We start from the raw sequence: 15,682 nt of genomic DNA on the forward strand, positions 1-15,682 counted from the left end.
TATACACAGTACACATACATATATTATGTAAACAAAACTTTTATTTTGGATGCGATTAATCGCTTGACAGCACTAATATATATATATACACACACACACATACATATACTGTATATATACATATATATATGATTTTTTTACATTGCAGTAATGAGAACTGGGGTGCTTAAATAGCATTAAAATAATGTCACAATGATAAATACTGTAAATACATAAATAAATAAATATTTATTTATTTATTTATTTAAGGGTTTTTCTTTATGCAAACTGCAATTTTATAATGTATATGATATAATTCAATTTAATCTTTCATATATGATACCTTTAAAAAAAATATTTCCAAAAAAAGACAATTCATCTGTTTCTGTTCTCATAAACACTGTTCTACCTCTTCCATGATGAACCCATGACTAAATGTCCACCTTGTTTATGAATGACGAGCTAACCAAAAAAAACCCCGCCAACCTTACAAACCTTTGAAGGTGTGACATTACAGTTCTGGAGCGTGAAGTGTTTAGTGGGTGTGAGCTTTTTACCCTCATTGCTTGGAACACGCGCAGGCTTTTGTTCACACGTGTCCATCTCCGGTGGACAAAGGGAGGTGCCTGGTGACTGGGGGAGGGGTGAGATGACAGTGGGCGGCACGAGCTTTGACAAATCAAGATGGCAGGTGCCTGAATCTAAATGAGCTTCCTCATTAGCATCACAAAACACCGTGTTACTGATCTAGAGGCGCTGCAACAGCCAATGGGAGAACTCAATGGGATCGTATTAGTCTCTGTCTGTATTACAGAGCATAATCAGCCTGTTTCATAAATGTTTTATTGCCAGTCAGAATAAGGATGAATTTTATCTGAAACAGCCATGCTTTAAATAGGCGTTCCAAGCCTGTATGACTTTTCTCTTCTGTGGAACATAAGATATTTTATAATATGGTGTGATTTTTGTGTGTATAATGAAAGTCAATGGGGTCCAATGCTGTTTGGACCACAATGTTGCTCAAAATATCTTATTTTGTGTTCTGAAGATGAAAAAAAAAGAAAGATTTGAACAATAAATTTGTGAGCAAATGAATTTTTGGTTGAATTTTCCCAATAACGTATTTCAACACTGACTTTTTACAACTTGCCATCAAGAACACAAATATCACCATAATAATGATTGGCCTAAAATTCATATTAATTAATTTTTGCCTTAAAAATCCTCATAAAATTAATTGTTTGATGTCTAAATGTATTGTATCAGTCTTTAGTTTAATGGACTTTTACTACAGTACAAAATGTACAAACTGCAGCACTGATCACTCATGTTCAAAAGTTTTACTTTTGGCTATACTGCATGTAGTCTATGAGATGAGTATAGGATAACTCTCATTTCTCATGCAAATGTTGCCATGATGGTTATACAGAATTTTGTTGGCCAACAGAGATCCTGAATTGATTGTAAAATGCCTCAATGTACAAATCTGAGCTGAGGTTATTCCATTACCCTACAAGGTCTGTGTAGAAATCTTCACATTTATATCAAATTTCAATTTTACATAATAATCCGAGATGGGTGAACTGGCAGCAAACTAATCCACCTTGGGTGGCACACGGCACGCAATACTCCACGTTGTCTCTTGGTGCATCTCAGGTTTCTGTGATGCAGTTTTTGGTTCTAGTACTTGTCCATCTATAATCCCCTCAATCACCCCTATTTCTCCTGCTTTTTTATAGTTTATACTATATTAAAGGGCGCCAATGTGTCCACATATCTCTTTAGGTATTATTGATTAATGTGTTACCCCAAGCGGAAAATGAGGCTACATGTTATTGCTGCAGAACCATTTTTTTCCCAGACAACTTTGACCTGTATTCTCCATTAGTATATGCCACTGATCTATAATAGCCAGAGGAAAACTGACTACAGCATCAATACTTGACTTCAGCAGGACTTTGACTCAAAAAGAAAGAAAGATAGAAAGAAAGAAAAAAAGAACAGTGTACAAACTACCAGGAAACCTAAATAAATGTGCATCAGTAATCATTCATTCATCAACACTATTATTTAATCAGCCTGAGTACACTTAAATACAGAGTTTATGGCAAGAAAAGTAATTTAAAATATAAATAACTCCTTAAGGTTACAACTTTGATTTTGATTTACAGTGATATATTCATGGTGCCTTTGAAAAGGTGGATAGGCTCTAACTTTTTGAGAGCCAAAACAAGCACCTACTACACCAACTGAGCATAATATTTCATAATCATAAACAAAGCTTATGAAACACCCACATAGCCTGACAACTGATCAGCAAAACCCTCATATTCCATGATGCTCCCATGCAACCAGAAGAGCATTAAAGCATGAAATCTCATACGACCATATGGCATGCATAAATCAACTTCAGTGTTTTTTTTAATAAACCTGTGTGCATAATCTATTTAAATCACACTATTTTATTCTATTTCAACAAGCTATTTGAAAGTGTAACCTAATATGCGGAATAAAGTGTTGATACGGAATAGATGAAGAGTCACATGCTGACGCATAATAAGATCATTGAACACACACACACATACATAGATATACACACACACATTCATGTACTCACGGGCTCCTGCGCTGAGCTTCACATAAACACTCCAGATCCACAATATCAGCGGCAGCTCCGGTCGGACAATTCGTCGCATTCTCACTTTTATTCCGATGTAAACAAAGAGAACCGCGGCGTTTTGTCCTTCCTTCACTCGCACCCTCCCTGCACGGAAGGGAAGCCTCGGGACTGGCGCTGTTTCAGCGAGATATAGGTGCGAGTACAGCCACCTTTCTATATTAGCCAGCAAGAAAAGGTCTCGGAATTCGCATTGTTTGTCAAAGCGTGTCTTGGAGGAATATCGTTCCACTGAATGCTCGCATTGTTTCACCAGAGGAGGGTTTCCGGGACGGTCGCTGTCCAGGTGCTGAAGTTAATGAGGTCTCGCGTTCCCCCCTCTGCGGATGAAAGTGGTACAGTCCAGCAGCACAGCGAGACGCCATCAGCCGCTGAAAAATAAATGAAAAGAGGGGTGGACGGTTCTTAAAGGGCTAGTACAAGCAAAAATAAAATTCGTGTTAGCATTACCTCAAACATGGGGTATTTACCCTCATGTGTTTCCAAACTTGAATGTTTTATTCTTAAATGGAACACAAAAGGAGAGTGTTTGGAAGCGTTCACATAATAATAATAATAATTATTAATAATAATAATAATAATTTTAAAAAATCAAACAGGAATAAAAATAAAAAATAAAAGAAATGCTTTATTAGAAGACATATAGTATCCAAAAAAGTATTCATTTTAATAAAAAGAACAAAAGAAAAACAGCTTGAAAATAAATGTGAAATCTACATAATTTCATTGAAGATTAATTATGTCCTGGGGCAATTAGTGGAGGTCTTTGGTAATCAAGAACAAAACTGTTTCTAAGTAACTAATGAAACAAACGGTGTCTAGTGACATGCTATGGTTCAGCATTTCCCTTTAAACTGTCTTCAGAAAGCAGCTGCTACCAAATAAGGGAATTTGATTAAGCATCTAGGAGTCAATAAATGGCTTGATGTAGCACCAATTGGGATATTCTGCAATGATTAAAACCATATTAAGTACCTGACTGTGTAATGAGAAATCACATGCCAACATTTGCTCTCTGACACACTACACGCTTTAATCAAGAAAGGTATGAGTAACCACTAAGTGGCGACAAAACACCATTTAGTAAAAACTGATTTTTTTTCACTGTCTGAAGTGCATAAAGATTACAGCCCTTGCTTTTAACGTAAAAAAACAATATTTTGCTATTAAACAGAACTGTAAGGCGGCACAGATTCAACAAAATATGATCATAACACAACAACAGACATACAAGCCTTCTGTAATCAAGCTAAGATGTTTTCCACTCTGTCATTTGAGCTGTAAATGCATGGAAAACAATTCAAGCTAATGTAATATACAGTAATATACAGGCATGTGCGTTTAAGATGTCAGACCACATCTGAAGTGAAATCCAAAACAGGAAGCTATAGGTGATCTGTGTTTGGCATGGGTGTGTATTTGTGCATGTGCAGTGTCTGTCTCTCTTGGAGCTCATAAAGCCAGTGAATTCTAACTCTCTTCTGCCTGGATAACCCCATTCAGCCCTGCAGTGTATGTCAGCATTTCACAAGCACAGCTGAAGACACTTCCAGCCGGTGCGCACAGGCTCAACCGCTCATGCTGTGAGAAAGCATTTTAAAGGAAGCGATCACTGACAATATACTGACCCAGGAACAGCCTGGGGTTAATCAGATGATGTCATACAGCTTATCTGCAAGACTTCTATAAAAACAATACCAACTGTGTTCAGTATAAAGAAATAGTGTTCATCTCTGTTGGCTTAATTGTCTTATTTTCTAAAATGTGGTTTAACATATGACATTTCTTGCCTTGTGCATCTCAAAATTCAAACAGAAAGGATTCATGCAGTCTTCTCTCATTTCAAGCCTCTCACAGGCATACTACTCTTACTATTTCTGGACTAATTCAGAAATAAATTTTATGTATTGATGAACACCTGCATGACTTGCTGTAAGAGCACACCATAATGCAGGGCTGTCCAAACTCGGTCCTGGAGGGCCGGTGTGCTGCAGAGTTTAGCTCCAACTTGCCTCAACACACCTGCCTGAAACTTTCTATGCCTAGTAAGAGCTTGATTAGCTGGTTCAGGTGTGTTTAATTAGGGTTGGAGCTAAACTCTGCAGGACACCGGCCCTCCAGGACCGAGTTTGGACAGCCCTGCCATAATGCAATGCACCTGAACTCCATGTCCTGCATAATTAATGAACTAAAGGAATTCATGCCACAATATAATTTAATTTTTTTGAAATGATGTAGCCAATAGCCAAGATATTTTCATGTTTTAGGCTTCTCCTTATTTTTATATTTTAGACATCCATCAATTAGTGAAGAAAAAATTGACCGTGACACGAGACCGTGATACCGCGACTGTCAAGAGCGGCTCGACGGTGTTTATAGTCCCACCAGCAGTATGATTGCAGAAAACCATCTGCTTCTGACATTTTGAAAGCAAAAAACGCAGCTGTCGCTGACAGATATTCAATTGTCATGCAAATCAGAATAAATGACTAACTAAAAATATTGGTTGAAATGACCAGGGTTATTAGGCTTATATTTAACTAAAAACAAACTTTAATAATACTTGAAATAAAATACTCAAAATAATATACTTGAAATACAAACAAAACTTTAAATAAAATAAACTTTCACTGAAATAAAATATAAAACTTTTTTCTTTCAGCTAGTTGCCAATGCAAAATTTCTCATTTCAATTTAGTTTAACTGGTGTACTTAAATAACTAAAACTAAAATAAATATTAATAAAAAAATATATAAACTTAAAAAAATACTAAAACTGACAAAACACACACACAAAAATTACTAAAATGTTCAATTAAACTAAAATTATCATGAAGATATGGAAAATATGAAAATAAAAATTCAAATATTAATAAAAAACAATATCTCAAAGATACTAAAATAACACTGACAATTCTAGGATTTTTATACATTATATGCCAAATTTTCTATTTATTTGATGTTTTGTCCATGTCATATGTCAGATATTGTAATTGTTGAAATGTATGTCATATTTCCATATACATCCTGTAAATACTGTGCATATTTGCATATGACAAGGCATTTATGTAGCCTACTCCAAGGTACTTCAAAGTATAGCCTACCTTTGTTTTGTAATGTTAAACATAAAAAAAACTTTTTGTTGGACTAGAATTTAGTTCTCACCTTGTAATTTTAGACCTTTTATTTAACTGTATCCTGAGGTTTAAAATATCCACCCTCCGCTTGGCAACAGATTTAGACTAACACAGTGCTAAACAAAAGGACCACGGGCAGAGAGACAAAAGGTGCAAATGTGAGCAAAAATGTGAAGGATTGAGGAGGACAGAAAGGAGTGATTTCTGGCGTTGTTTAAGGTTTCTTTTAACAGTAAACATGTACACACACATACAGACACAAATCTCCTGCTCTTTTATAGACTAGTCAACCCCAGCTTACCACTTTCTGCGATCCTGGAACCCTTCCTTTGCCCTCCTGCGTCGACATGGAGACCTGAACAAAGACCTCTCAGCCTCATTATAGTGGTGCTGTTGAGAGTGAAGTGTGCCAAACTCATTCTCTACATGAAACCTTTACAAGAACACTGTAAGAAGGTTTTACTGTAACTAACACCTTTCTCAGCTCCCTAACAAACCCATGAAACACCTACATATCAAAGCGACATTTCTTAACCAGTTCTCTAACCTATTTTTTCCCCCTGGAAAATGCAGTAGGCATAACAGTCAAATCAATCCAATCAATCATATTCCATTCCTAATAACCATCAACATATTTCAAAAATAATTCACATCTAACAATAGAACACATTATAATAGCAATATGAGCATTTAGGCTAAGTGTGTGTGTGTGTGTGTGTGTGTGTTTGTGCATGTTTTTCTATACTGGTGGGGACTTGAATACACACCAAGTCATGGGGATTTGTGTCATTTTAAATGGCTTTTGGGTACAAAAGTTTATAAATCATACAGAATGTTTTTTTTTTGAGATTGTAAAAATGCAGAAAGTTTTCTGTGAGGGGTAGGTTTAGGTGTAGGGTTCGTGCAGGGCGATAGAAAATATAGTTTGTACAGTATAAAAACCATTTGCCTATGGGGAGTCCCCACAAGGATAGTGCACCAGACGTGTGTGTGTGTTTAAGATTTAAAAGGAGTACATTTAGGATATACGGGAATTAAATAATCAAACACAAAATACAGAAATAAACGTAATAGTCTTTTGTTCGTGAATCAGACTACACAGAATGTGTGGTGTGTTTTTGATTCACTGAGCCGACCCATAAGTGTCATTTGTTCATGAATCGGAATACGCTGGTTACACTAAACAAGTTATAGATTCACTACAAAGATTCGGCTCATACGAGTCATTTGTTCAAGAATCGGAATACGCTGGTTGCACTATACAAGTTATAGATTCACTACAAAGACTTGACTCGTAAGAGTCATTTGTGTGTGAAAGGGACTGCCTGACGCGCTGAATTTGTTTGTGTTTGTTATTGCATGCAAACAGCATAGAAAGACGTTTTCTTACCATTGCTTTGGGTCATCCCATCACATTAACGTTCGTGAATTATTTTTTCCTTTTGCCATTTCACTGTAGATCAGTGTCGTGCTGAAAGACTAATGAGTAACATTGCGCATGTGCGACAGTTTTTACCTTTTGACACGTGCCCTGAAGTAACTATATCGTGAAGTAGCGTAAAGTAACTGATCTGAATATTGAAACACAAACTATAATACTGTTAGTCTACTTCATGTTTTGGATTGTTAATGCGTGTTACATGTTACAATCAAACTTTTATGTTGTTGGGGACAATTGACTACATTGAAAATCATCTTTTTGAAATATCAAACAATAGTAGGCCTATTATACCCTATAAACTAATATATATGTTGTAGCCTGTATGTTAGCAGTAATAAGGAAAACTGAACCCAGTCCTTGCTGGTTGTTTCCTAAAGACATGTTTGCTTGAGTTTCCGTAGAAAAGGGACATGATGATCAGTGGCTCAAGATAAAACAAAAGAGCTTTTCAGCCAAGTAGGCTGGAGGTTATAAGAACCAAGGCCTCATCAAAAATAACAGCACTTGCCGAAAAGCATCTGTCTCTTAGTCTGGCTGCAGACTGAATATCTAACTACAGGAATCTACTCTACTGTAATCTAGTGTAAAAAATGTGTAATTGAATGTAAAATTTCAATTGCAAGGCCTGAGATAGCACCATGTTAACAGATGAACATGTTCTCTGACCAGCAATATTGAATTAACTCTCCAAGGTATTATAGCTTCCAAAAAAAAAAAGCTCAGGAAAGACTTCAAATGAGGTTTGTGCGGCTCAAAGGTCTTTTTCTTTCTTAACTGGAAGATCCGTTTAAGATGAAGTGACTGTAAACAACTGCTGTGATCTCTCGTTTTCTACTGCAGCCTCACTTTTCAGGTTAAAATAGTTCTTGAAATAGCAGGAGCAAACAAAGGCTCACCGAAATATGAAAGGCCTGTGGTTGTGATTATTTGTGATATGACTTGTGAAATTTAGTAGGTCAGTGGTTTGAGAAACATATTTCTGAAGCCATTTGATCTAGATCAGCTCAGCGTAATTGTTAGAAACATTTGGTTGAATATTCAATAAGTGATCACAGAATATACTGACACAACATATTTACAGTATGTGTGTTTTACAGATGTGTGTGTAATTTGTAAGCTATATCACAAGTAGTGCATAGAAACAAATGAATAATGTTTAGTGCAAACCTTCAACTGGAGCATATTTTTCAAGATAATGAGTCGTGCGTTAAATAACAATAAGATGAAGTTCAACAGTCATCCCTATAACATTCAAGGAAATAAGAAAAAATAGGAAGAGGAAGAGGAAGAAACAACTAATGTGCTTGGTTCCGAAGATTTTGTAAAATGGTAACTAAACCCAATTACCAAACCCATTTTTGTTAAAGATCAAAACCCTCCAGTTAATTCAGTAATATAAATCTTATTTATTTTATTTTGATTTTATGAAACAAAATAAATTAATAAAAAATCTAAAAACGAAATAAAATAATACATAAACCAATGAATAAATATTTATTCTATTAATAACAATTGAAAAATAAATAATACAACACGAAACAAATATTTGAGTAACAAACAAATAAATGCATGTTTGGCTTTAGTGAAATAAGTGGTGGTTTCAAATCTATCAAATTTCAAAATGCCATTACATTAAAAAGGGCATGTCATTTCCTTCCACCCTTAATTCCATTAGTTTATTTCCTCAGTAGGCGGAGAGCATTAAAATAACTCTAGAAACTCTCTCAGCCTCAACAGGTTTCTGCTAGTGTCACTCAAATCCTCCAGCACCGTTATGTGATTTGCATAATGAGTTGACTATAAATGATGCTTCCTCTCAGGCTATCGCGCCCTGTTTGGGACAGTTCCTGAAGAGAGTAACGGTGCGCAGAGCAACAACTTCTAAAGTTCACGATGTCTACCTCCTCCTACAGAAAGCGATTTGGAGATGTGAGCCGGAGCAGCGCGTTCTCCAGCCGCCAGAGCTCCAGCTCCGTGCGCTCGCGGGTGTCTTTCGGCGTCTCCTCGGCTCCGGTCATTTACGCGTCGAAGAGCTCCAGAGTCCGAAGCAGCGCGGCGATGCCACGACTGACCTCTGAGATTCTGGACTTTAACCTCTCGGACGCCTTAAACACGGAATTCAAGGCGAACCGGCTGAATGAAAAGGCGCAGATGCAGTCGCTGAACGACCGCTTCGCAAGTTACATCGAGAAGGTGCGTTTCCTGGAGCAGCAGAACAAGATCCTGCGCGCGGAGCTGGAGCAGCTGAGGGGCCAGAGATCGTCCCGCATCACGGATCTGTATGAGGAGGAGATGCGCGACCTGAGGAGACAGGTGGACCAGCTCACCACGGAGAAAGCACGCGTGGAAGTGACGCAAGACAACCTGGCTGAAGATTTAGAGCGACTCAGAGAGAAGTGACAATGGAAGATCCGTTTAAGATGAAGTGACTGTAAACAACTGCTGTGATCTCTCTTGTTTTCTACTGCAGCCTCACTTTTCAGGTTAAAATAGTTCTTGAAATAGCAGGAGCAAACAAAGGCTCGCCGAAATATGAAAGGCCTGTGGTTGTGATTATTTGTGATATGACTTGTGAAATTTAGTAGGTCAGTGGTTTGAGAAACATATTTCTGAAGCCATTTGATCTAGATCAGCTCAGCGTAATTGTTAGAAACATTTGGTTGAATATTCAATAAGTGATCACAGAATATACTGACACAACATATTTACAGTATGTGTGTTTTACAGATGTGTGTGTAATTTGTAAGCTATATCACAAGTAGTGCATAGAAACAAATGAATAATGTTTAGTGCAAACCTTCAACTGGAGCATATTTTTCAAGATAATGAGTCGTGCGTTAAATAACAATAAGATGAAGTTCAACAGTCATCCCTATAACATTCAAGGAAATAAGAAAAAATAGGAAGAGGAAGAGGAAGAAACAACTAATGTGCTTGGTTCCGAAGATTTTGTAAAATGGTAACTAAACCCAATTACCAAACCCATTTTTGTTAAAGATCAAAACCCTCCAGTTAATTCAGTAATATAAATCTTATTTATTTTATTTTGATTTTATGAAACAAAATAAATTAATAAAAAATCTAAAAACGAAATAAAATAATACATAAACCAATGAATAAATATTTATTCTATTAATAACAATTGAAAAATAAATAATACAACACGAAACAAATATTTGAGTAACAAACAAATAAATGCATGTTTGGCTTTAGTGAAATAAGTGGTGGTTTCAAATCTATCAAATTTCAAAATGCCATTACATTAAAAAGGGCATGTCATTTCCTTCCACCCTTAATTCCATTAGTTTATTTCCTCAGTAGGCGGAGAGCATTAAAATAACTCTAGAAACTCTCTCAGCCTCAACAGGTTTCTGCTAGTGTCACTCAAATCCTCCAGCACCGTTATGTGATTTGCATAATGAGTTGACTATAAATGATGCTTCCTCTCAGGCTATCGCGCCCTGTTTGGGACAGTTCCTGAAGAGAGTAACGGTGCGCAGAGCAACAACTTCTAAAGTTCACGATGTCTACCTCCTCCTACAGAAAGCGATTTGGAGATGTGAGCCGGAGCAGCGCGTTCTCCAGCCGCCAGAGCTCCAGCTCCGTGCGCTCGCGGGTGTCTTTCGGCGTCTCCTCGGCTCCGGTCATTTACGCGTCGAAGAGCTCCAGAGTCCGAAGCAGCGCGGCGATGCCACGACTGACCTCTGAGATTCTGGACTTTAACCTCTCGGACGCCTTAAACACGGAATTCAAGGCGAACCGGCTGAATGAAAAGGCGCAGATGCAGTCGCTGAACGACCGCTTCGCAAGTTACATCGAGAAGGTGCGTTTCCTGGAGCAGCAGAACAAGATCCTGCGCGCGGAGCTGGAGCAGCTGAGGGGCCAGAGATCGTCCCGCATCACGGATCTGTATGAGGAGGAGATGCGCGACCTGAGGAGACAGGTGGACCAGCTCACCACGGAGAAAGCACGCGTGGAAGTGACGCAAGACAACCTGGCTGAAGATTTAGAGCGACTCAGAGAGAAGTGACAAAAATATGTTCTAAAAATACGTTTTCTAACATATTGAGTTATTTGTTGAGTTATGAACTACGTTGAGTTTTCTTCGTTACGCGAACGTTAAAACATTATGGGAATGTTACTAAAAAAAATGGATTTTAGAGGAAAACGTTTCAGAAAAAGTAAAGTTTTTGTTAACATTTGGAGTGAACGTTCTGTTAACGTTACTGGAAGAACATTTGTTAATAACTTTGAGAGAGCCTTGCCATACAGTTCCAGCTAACAAAAATATGATCTAAGAATGTGTTTTTTAACGTTCCCATTAAGTTATGAAAACAATATTTCACAGTATTTTCTGTAAATGTTTAAAAAGTACAGTAAAAAAAACACATTCCATTTTTCAAACATTAAAGGAAAGTAACATTTTGAATGTTAACGTTCTGAAACAGGTAGCCTAGTTACATTTAAAAAAAACTGTTTGATGAGCAACAACTAAAACGTTTCAGAAACTATGAAGAATTACAAAACTATGTAGCCTAGGCTATATATAAAGTTTTTCTGCTAACATTTTGAGAACATTATTAAAGACCAGATACTGTTAAATGAAAGTTTTATTACCGTCACTGGAAGAACATTCATAACTTTGAGAGAACCTTATCAGAACGTTTTAAGAACGTTCTCTGTTAGCTGGGGTGGCCCCCGTATTCAGAATTTTTCAGTATTCGAGGAAAATATTCATTCCTACACTTTTGGGTGTGTTAAATTATGGATGCATTGCATTAGATCATATCGAATATCAAACATTATCTGCAGTATGTTAAATATAAACACTTTAATTAAAACATTTCACAAAAAAGAAGTTTAATAAAGAAACATTTTAAGCAGAAAGTACTTGTTTTGGGGGCAAAGTGTATGAAGATTGAGAAAAACGTCCCTTTTATTGAATAACGATGGAGATAAAATAATAACAGGAAGCTGTTTTGATTAAAATACTTTTTTCTTTCTTTTATTTCATGCAACCGTGATCTTGCAAAACTTCTCATTATATGCAAATACTTTTGAGATAGCATTTTTTTTTAAAAATATCAAATGAAGTGAATTCTCATTCAAAATAATAAAAAAAATACATTTTGCATATAAACCACCATCCAATACTTTGCAACAAATCAACATTTAAAAGTTATTAAATATCAATTAATTTACCTCAGTTATTATTTTGTAAATGCACACAGTGACCTCATGCGTCAGGTGCAGTGCATAGTGACAGAGCAGTGTTTAGTTTATGGAAGCATATAAGTAGCAAAATTCAAATGCAATATGCAATATGCAAAATGGCAATGCAATATTCAATATCAAACATATGGGGAAGTCGTGGCCTAATGGTTAGAGAGTCGGACTCGTAACCCAAAAGGTTGCGGGTTCGAGTCTCGTACCGGCAGGGATTGTAGGTGGGGGGAGTGAATGTATAGCGCTCTCTCCCACCTTCAATACCACGACTGAGGTGCCCTTGAACAAGGCACTGAACCCCCAACTGCTCCCCGGGCGCCGCAGCAAAAAAATGGCTGCCCACTGCTCCGGGTGTGTGTTCACGGTGTGTGTGTGTTCACTGCTGTGTGTGTGCACTTTGGATGGGATAAATGCAGAGCACTAATTCCGAGTATGGGTCACCATACTTGGCCACATGTCACTTCACTCAAAGTTAAGTGCTGTGGCGGTGTTTGCTCTTTAGTGTTTTGGAAAATATAAAATCAATAGTCCCTTTTACCTCGGGGGCCTTTAGCCTTGTTGCATCCTGTGCAGAATGAAGACAAAACATATTTGGAAACTTTGTGGATGTCAGACATCAGCTCTAGCATAATTTGTTTGCACATGCCATTTTTTATTATTTGTGATCTAATGCAGTGAAATCATTTCACACAAGTTGTGTAATAATGAATAAATCAACTATGCTGAGTGAAACTGATTTTAAAGCATCAGATCAGGCAGAAACTATATTTTTTTATTGTATATTTTGTTTTTTATTGACGTCTGTCATTTCCAGACTGCAGGATGAGATTCTTCAGCGAGAAGATGCTGAGAACAACATGAGGAGTTACAGACAGGTAAAACACGGTCATGTTTAAAATGAAACATATAACCTTAATTTATTTCAAATGGCAGTGTTTAACAAATCGGCAGTATTTGTTTTATAATAAGAACTACAAGAGTCAATAATTCTGTTTGATGGACCAGGCATAAAAAAAACAGCAACTGTTTGCAGGGAATTATTTCATGAGGACTTTGCTGATGCAAACAGTTAAAGATGGTATCGCAACTGCTGTTAACAGTTTCAGAGGTATGGTAATACTTGTTGCAACACTTAACCCTTGGGTGGAGTCAGTTTTCAGGATGTAGATGTAAAAATTTGAGTAACGTAAGAGGAGATGAATTTATAACATTGTGTAATTTCTGCATCTGGGTGGATGATTGAGCTCACAGAGATATGCAATAGAAGTGAACTTGCATATTTTTAGAATAATGATCAGAACACGTCAGAAGTTTGTGGCCAACTTAAACAATTTTTTTTTTTTAAAGAAATTAATACTTTTATTCAGCAAGGAAGCATTGAGTTGATCAAAAGTGACAGTAAAGACATTTATAATGTTACAAAACTTCTGTTTCAAATAAATGCTGTTCTTTTGACATTTCAATTCATCAAAGAACCCAGAACAAAGTATATCATGGCTTCCACAAAAATATTTAAAATTAATAAATGTTTCTTGAGCAGCAAATCAGCATATTTGAATGATTTCTGAAGGATCATGTGACACTGAAGACTGGAGTAATGATGCTGAAAATTCAGCTTTACCATCACAGGAATAAATTACATTTTAAAATATATTCAAATAGGAAACAGTTCATTTAAATTGTAATAATATTTCACAATATTCCTGTTTTAACTGCATTTTTTACCAAATAAATGCAGCCTTGGTGAGCATAAGAGTCTTCTATCAAAAATATTAAAAATCGTATCGACCCTAAGCTTTCTAATGGTAAACAGAAATTGATGAAGTTACAAATAATGATGAATCTATTCATAATCATTGGACTAAATTTTCTAAAATCACCAAAGGGGGTGCTATGACCAAACTAATCGCTGCTTGCAGCTACAGTATATTTATCTATTTAAATTGGGAACTGTTACGCTAAAGGTTCTGGTTTGGGTCTGTTTGGAAGAACGGCTCAGTGTGGCATGTCAGGCTCGGAGCTGAATGTCTTTGTCTCTGGCATTAGTGCTGGGAAATCTCCATTGCTGCTGATTGCTCTTCCAGCAGACCAGCAGACCCTGACAAAGCAAACTGTTGTGACTGAACTGGCTGCCAAGGGCAGGAATGTCTGGATATGTGTGTGTGTGTGTGTGTGTGTGTGTGTGTGAGAGAGAGCATGTGCGAGCGTTAAAGCCTCTGTTTATTCATGGTTTTAATGCGGGCTGTGGTAGTCCTGTCAGCAGACATCCAAATGGTGCCACACAGACTGCAGGGCATCGTGCCCGGCCCAGTTACTCATTAAAAATACAAAGGCCTCTTCACAGTGTACTTTCTGTGCATCTGTGCTCAGTACAGCAGTGTTGTGTAATATAATGTTGTTAATGTTGTGTAGGACGTGGATAATGCTGCTCTTGCTCGAGTGGATCTGGAGAGGAAGGTGGAGTCTCTTCAGGACGAGCTCGTCTTACTGAAAAAGCTCCATGATGAGGTGAGATACACTGCTACAGCTTTCATTTCCTGAAACAAAATTCTGCTTTAAAAGGCATTTAATGACAGATAAATGCATCTAATTACCTCCACCACCACACTCTCAACTAGTGATTTCAAGACCATTAACTAAATCTGCATGGTCAGTTAACAGAAGTGTTAACAAAGTGTACATTAAGAGTTGGAAATCAATCTGTTTAAGATATTTACATGACATGGAAAAACCTTTTTGTAACCTTTTTTGCACTTTAAGAAAATGTAAATTTAGCCATTGAATTGAATGACATTTGTATGATTTCAAAAATATTGATTAAATATTGTGTAAAATTGCGTACAATTTTCACAGGTTTCTCTGTCTAATTTGCAATCGTAAAACTGTATCATGTAAATTAATTAAATAAAATATCATAATATAGTAATAATTATTATCAATTTTATTATTAAGTGTAAAATGGTGTAACATATTCACAATTATATTTGTCTGATTTGTAATCATAAATCTGTATTAAGTATATATAAATGACTTGCATTTAAAATTATTATAATACAATTAAAAAATATTATTTGAATCTTTATAAGTTTAAGTGTAATTTTCTTCACGTAATTTGCACTCACTGCATTGTGTTTATATAAAATTACTTAATTACAATTATTATAATAAAATTAATAATAATTGTTATTATTAATTTAATATTTATAAGTGTAAGTCTAAAAT

General features: G+C 36.4%; 2 protein-coding genes across 3 annotated transcripts in view; one reads left to right on the forward strand and one right to left on the reverse strand.

The window, feature by feature from the left end:
* The window catches only part of LOC107757823 (contactin-associated protein-like 2), a 64,872-nt gene extending 57,615 nt beyond the window's left edge, over nucleotides 1–7,257 (reverse strand). Inside the window, exons 1-2 of the mRNA XM_016575407.1 lie at nucleotides 7,184–7,257; nucleotides 2,597–3,027 (exon numbers count right to left, since the gene is read on the reverse strand). Coding sequence (XP_016430893.1) covers nucleotides 2,597–2,675 — 79 coding nt within the window. The 5' untranslated portion in view covers nucleotides 2,676–3,027; nucleotides 7,184–7,257. The remainder of the gene's footprint in view (nucleotides 1–2,596; nucleotides 3,028–7,183) is intronic.
* A 1,724-nt stretch (nucleotides 7,258–8,981) lies between these two features.
* The window catches only part of viml (vimentin like), a 13,298-nt gene continuing 6,597 nt past the window's right edge, over nucleotides 8,982–15,682 (forward strand). The window contains exons 1-3 of one of the 2 annotated variants that reach the window (XM_016575411.1): nucleotides 8,982–9,630; nucleotides 13,275–13,335; nucleotides 14,873–14,968. In XM_016575411.1, the coding sequence (XP_016430897.1) occupies nucleotides 9,128–9,630; nucleotides 13,275–13,335; nucleotides 14,873–14,968 (660 nt within the window). In that variant the 5' untranslated portion in view covers nucleotides 8,982–9,127. Of the gene's footprint in view, nucleotides 9,631–10,612; nucleotides 11,261–13,274; nucleotides 13,336–14,872; nucleotides 14,969–15,682 lie in introns of those variants that run through there. The other variant, XM_016575410.1, reaches the window with a different exon arrangement.

This window comes from Sinocyclocheilus rhinocerous, unplaced genomic scaffold (genome assembly GCF_001515625.1).
Source record: "Sinocyclocheilus rhinocerous isolate Xijiao unplaced genomic scaffold, SAMN03320098_v1.1 scaffold112, whole genome shotgun sequence".
NCBI classification, from domain to species: Eukaryota; Metazoa; Chordata; class Actinopteri; order Cypriniformes; family Cyprinidae; genus Sinocyclocheilus; species Sinocyclocheilus rhinocerous.